Below are 5,887 nucleotides of genomic sequence, written 5' to 3'. Positions count from 1 at the left end.
GTTGAGTTGGGATCTGAGAAGCCTCTGAAGCGTGCAGTCGAGTGCTTGGTCGAGTAAGTTGGTGGAGGATACTCGACTGCGTGCTCGAGTCGTGATCTGGAGTCGTGATCTACTTGGTGAAGGAGCTGGTACTCGACCATGAGGTCGAGTGGTAGGTCGAGTTGGTGAAGGAGAGGGTACTCGACTTGGTGATCGACTTGGTGCTCGACTTGGTGCTCGACTTGGTCGTGGTCGAGTGCATTTGGAAGGTCATGATGATGGTGCTCGACCTCGTGGTCGAGCATACTGATGGGTTCTGGTCCACTTCTTCCAATTTGCTCACCAACAGCTCCAAATCACCTGAAAACAACTCAAATATGCAACATGCATGCAAAACTATCCTAATCATGCAAAGTGATGACAAATGATGAAGAATGGTATGAAACAATGACGAAATGATGATAAAGTGATGCTAAATGGATGCTCAAAACAAGTAAAATATAGACATATCACTGAGCTAGTTGAGAGTGTAGCTAAGCTAAATACCGCTCCTCAGCCATATTTGAATTTGCAGCAGTTAGCTTCTGAATTCGCTGATTCCCCTCCATTGACCGAACCAAACATTGGTTCGTCTTTGGACGAGATGGTGTTAATAGGTTCTCCTCGCGCTCATTTTAATGAGTTCGGAACCAATGTCGACAGAATCTCCTCGGGACGAGCTCAGGGGCTCTCTGATCAGGGGCTTGTCATCTCCTCGATTATGGGAGACGATGTTGAATCGAGGAACGAAACTCCTCACGATGCTAGCTCGCTTAACCCTGAAGTGGTTCTCGCGACTCAAGACGATGACGTTGGGGGTGCTCTTGTCTCAAGTCAAGTAAGAGAAGAAGGCGGTTCACCTATGAATGAATGATGGTGATTGTATTCACCTTATGTGGGGATTGTCCCTTTAATTTAAAGACATGACATTCGCTTTGTTGGCCATGGGGCCGTTTGTTTCTTTTCCAAATTTTCTGCCCAAGGGGGCTTCTATTACTGTTTTGAATAATTTACCCAAGGGGGTTTTCGATTAAAATTTCTTTAGGAAGAAATATTTAATCTTGGTGGAAACCATCGATTTTACCTGGAGGCTTTGCAAAGTCCTCCTAATCGAAGTGGTTCAGGAATATAGGAGAGATATGCTGATCAGACCTACTTGCCTTTTTTAAAGAAAAAACATTGGAATATTTCCTCGGTCTCTCGGTTGCAAGGTTAGAGCTCGGCTTACAAGAAAACTTTGCGATACTTCAAATGTGTTCGATTAGGGAAATCTCTAGTGAGAACTGTTTGCTTTCCCTAGGAGATAAAAAGGTGTGATACCATTTATTGATTGTCTTCGAATTTCGAGTTCGAAATTAAGTTCGCCTACTAGGTGTTAAGTGATACTTGAATAACCTATATTTCGTAGGTCTTGTTTGTGCATGTACACGAAAATCGAGAGGTCATAACAGTCAGATCAATAGATTGGCGTTTAACTTTCTTTTTCAATAAATACTCGAGTGAGTGCCGTTACATATTTTTTCTATATAAGGAGAGTTAGATTTTTGATATGTCTATAATTTGCATGTTTTACACATCCATTTATCGCCATTTTGAGTCTATTTTCATTCATCTTCCACAGCATTCATCATCATTTCGCACATTTTGCATGTTTAAGTGTGTATAGCATTAGTCTTACATACATTTTGCATTCTGGAGTTGTTTCAGGTGTTTCGGAGCTATTGGTGTTCAGAAAGAGGAAAAATAGAGCTGAAAATCACATTTGGACCATTCTACTCGATTACTAGTAGCAGAGAGGGAAGCAGTCAGCTCAGCAGACCATCAGGACCCTTCTACTCGATCGCAGAGGAAGAGGAGCAGTCCATCCTGCCAGTTCACCCTTCTACTCGATCGCAAAGGAAGAGGAGCAGTCCATCCTGCCAGTTCACAGTTCTACTCGATCACAGAGGAAGAGGAGCAGTCCATCCTAACAGTCAACCCACATACTCGATCGCAGGGTTGAAGAAGCAGTCCAGAGGGTGCGGCTTATTCTTTCCCCTTCCCGAGATACTTCTCACCTACCTCAACCATCTGGGAATTGCCTTCTCTCAGATGTCGCCCAACATTCTCCGGTATCTTTTGTGTACCTTTACTGTTGCGGCGGAGGCTGGCTATTCGTTGGGACTTTGCGACCTCTTGGAACTTTTCCAGGCTCGCGAATCCCGAACTTCTGGGTATTATGCCCTTTATCCGATCGCGGATCGGAATCTTATTGACAGCCTGCCCTTAAAGGACAACGCCTGGAGGAAGTTTTGGTTCTTCTTCCGCATAAATAATTTTTCTATTCAGAGCTCTTCTGAACTCCTTCGAGTCCACTGGTCATTGAATTTGGGTAGAAACTAGGACTTAACTAAATAAATTTCCTATGTTATTTCAAACTGCGTTTTAACATTTCCTTGTTTTCTCGCAGGTCCCCAAATTCGACCGGTCCCATCCATCGATTTTCTCAACTTCTACAAGGCTGTCTTGGAGAGGCCAGTTAATTGGAATTCCATTAATTTGGAAAGGATTCACTGTGCCGGATTTTCTGTCAGAATAGGCCTTACTAACCCCGTCGACCCTCCTCCTGCTGGGATTGATATCTCGAGTCTGAATGCCCGAGATAGGAGAAAGATCAAAGAAGTAAACAAGAAGATCAAAGATCAGATTTCTCTAGTTGGGAGAGACAAGAAAAATGCAACTTCCACCGGAGACGACAAGGTCTACCGGAAAACTCTCCTGGTTGACGATGGATCTCTCGAAGGTTCAAAGTCAATGGCGGTTGCTGTGAACAATGCTTCTCCCTCCATCCCAGCAGCAGACAACATGTTCGCTGCAATCGTTGAGGAGGAAGGCCTTGCAAGTGACACTTCTCTTATGAAGAAGAGGAAGGCCGAGGAACTTGGACCCCTGCCCCAGGGACGTCCCAAGAGCACAAGGAAGGGCAGAGCCGCTCCTTCGAAACTGCCAATTCCTGAACCTGCTGAAGCTCAGGATGCAAATCCTGATTCAGGAACTGTTTTGAAGGAACCGCTGGGTTCAGGGATGCTACCCCCTAGACGCCCCCGAGGCAATACCTCTAGGGTTTGATCATCTCCGAACTCAGGACTGGTTGCCAGAGCTTCGTCTCAAGCCGGTAACCTTTAACTATCATTTTGTTGTTTGAGATTAATAGATTCTTTCTTTAAAGAAAACTCAATTCTCACACAACTAACTTTATTCCAGATAAAGAGAAGATCGGGAATATGTGTAGGTGCTTCCACACCCGTGTTGGGAAGAAGCTTCCATCCTTTGATTGGTGGAAGCCTGATATCAAGAAGATGTACATCAGTCATTCATTTCATTCTTCCCAGGTTTGATTGTTTGCATCCTTAAACAGCCGATTTTGAAAGAAAATATATATATATATTTTTTAAAAGATGAAACTTCTTTTATTAGGCAACTTTGGATGTGAATGGCATTGTCAACTTTTACGAAGAGGAGCTCGCCAAAGTTTCCAAGAAAGTTGCTGCCGCTGAAGGAGAGATTGAAAAACTGCAATCTTCCAGTCGGCTTGTGCAGAAATCTGCTGGCCTCGACTCGGCTCACTGGGAAGAGATAGAGAGACTCGAAAGATCCGACGAGGAGACAAGGAATAATTTGATTGAGACAGAGTAAAAGCTAGAAACTGCCTTTGCTGATCATAACTTCTCAAAAGGCGAGATTGAGCTTCTGAGATCAGAGCTTAACAAGGTTAAAGCAGCTGCTGAGGAGCTCGAACGCAAAAATGAGTCTCTTTCCGAACTGAAAGATCGCGATGTTCGCAAAATATCTCATGATGTTCGGAAGGAGGTTAAGGGAGCTGGGCAAAAGTTTCTTCTTGCTGTGCAGGAATTTATCGCTGCAGACAATGCTTGGAACAAGCTTAACTCCGAACGCGATGAAATGAAAAGCAATCTCGATTTGATCAAAGAGATAGAGTACGGAAAAGTCAATTTGGCATAAGAGAAAGAGACGGTTGGTGCTGAGCTAGCTGAGAGTGTAGCTAAGCTAAATACCGCTCCTCAGCCATATTTGAATTTGCAGCAGTTTGCTTCTGAATTCGCTGATTCCCCTCCATTGACCGAACCAAACATTAGTTCGTCTTTGGACGAGATGGTGTTAACAGGTTCTCCTCGCGCTCATTTTAATGAGTTCGGAACCAATGTTGACAGAATCTCCTCGGGGCGAGCTCAGGGGCTCTCTGATCAGGGGCTTGTCATCTCCTCGATTATGGGAGACGATGTTGAATCGAGGAACGAAACTCCTCACGATGCTAGCTCGCTTAACCCTGAAGTGGTTCTCGCGACTCAAGACGATGACGTTGGGGGTGCTCTTGTCTCAAGTCAAGTAATAGAAGAAGGCGGTTCACCTGTGAATGAATGATGGTGATTGCATTCACCTTATGTGGGGATTGTCCCTTTAATTTAAAGACATGACATTCGCTTTGTTGGCCATGGGGCCGTTTGTTTCTTTTCCAAATTTTCTGCCCAAGGGGGCTTCTATTACTGTTTTGAATAATTTGCCCAAGGGGGTTTTCGATTAAAATTTCTTTAAGAAGAAATATTTAATCTTGGTGGAAACCATCGATTTTACCTGGAGGCTTTGCAAAGTCCTCCTAATCGAAGTGGTTCAGGATTATAGGAGAGATAGGCTGATCAGACCTACTTGCCTTTTTTAAAGAAAAAACATTGGAATATTTCCTCGGTCTCTCGGTTGCAAGGTTAGAGCTCGGCTTACAAGAAAACTTTGCGATACTTCAAATGTGTTCGATTAGGGAAATCTCTATTGAGAAATGTTTGCTTTACCTAGGAGATAAAAAGGTGTGATACCATTTATTGATTGTCTTCGAATTTCGAGTTCGAAATTAAGTTCGCCTACTAGGTGTTAAGTGATACTTGAATAACCTATATTTCGTAGGTCTTGTTTCTGCATGTACACAAAAATCGAGAGGTCATAACAGTCAGATCAATAGATTGATGCTTAACTTTCTTTTTCAATAAATACTCGAGTGAGTGCCCTTACATATTTTTTCTATATAAGGAGAGTTGGATTTTTGATATGTCTATAATTTGCATGTTTTACACATCCATTTATCACCATTTTGAGTCTAGTTTCATTCATCTTCCACAGCATTCATCATCATTTCGCACATTTTGCATGTTTAAGTGTGTCTAGCATTAGTCTTACATACATTTTGCATTTTGGAGTTGTTTCAGGTGTTTCAGAGCTATTGGTGTTCAGAAAGAGGAAAAATAGAGCTGAAAATCACATTTGGACCATTCTACTCGATCACCAGTAGCAGAGAGGGAAGCAGTCAGCTCAGCAGACCATCAGGACCCTTCTACTCGATCGCAGAGGAAGAGGAGTAGTCCATCCTGCCAGTTCACCCTTCTACTCGATCGCAGAGGAAGAGGAGCAGTCCAACCTGCCAGTTCACAGTTCTACTCGATCACAGAGGAAGAGGAGCAGTCCATCTTGACAGTCAACCCACATACTCGATCACAAGAGAGAAGAAGCAGTCGAGATCATGCCATCAACCATTCTACTCGATCACCACCTTGACCCTCTGATCAATCCGCACTCAACCAGACAACCTGAGCATAGGAAAGAGAAGAGGAGAGAAGGAACCACTTGATCGCGGCTTCGATTCACGCTCGACCATGAAGCCCACTTTGAGCCCATATACTCGACCTCCACGTTCCGATGGGCCTTTTAAGCGGACTCGAAGCCCACTTACTTAACTTTGTCGATTTTACTATAAATAAGTCTCTAAGGGTTTCCCCTGAGACATTCACTTATTTTTCATTTTTTCATTCACGTTTTTAGTCTC

The 5,887-nt window shown here is 43.5% G+C and overlaps 1 protein-coding gene across 1 annotated transcript; it reads left to right on the top strand.

Annotated features, from left to right (window-relative positions):
* Positions 1-622: 622 nt before the first annotated feature.
* LOC110224479 lies at positions 623-4,440 on the top strand. Its single transcript, XM_021010574.1, has 6 exons — positions 623-872; positions 2,468-3,073; positions 3,262-3,389; positions 3,475-3,583; positions 3,734-4,005; positions 4,102-4,440. Exons 1-6 carry the CDS (start codon positions 623-625, stop codon positions 4,438-4,440), a joined length of 1,704 nt encoding a protein of 567 aa, XP_020866233.1.
* Positions 4,441-5,887: the final 1,447 nt, after the last annotated feature.

Source organism: Arabidopsis lyrata (assembly GCF_000004255.2).
Source record: "Arabidopsis lyrata subsp. lyrata unplaced genomic scaffold ARALYscaffold_1, whole genome shotgun sequence".
NCBI lineage: Eukaryota > Viridiplantae > Streptophyta > Magnoliopsida > Brassicales > Brassicaceae > Arabidopsis > Arabidopsis lyrata.
The sequence above is the reverse complement of the archived record's forward strand: the minus strand, read 5'-3'. Positions and strand labels throughout refer to the sequence as shown.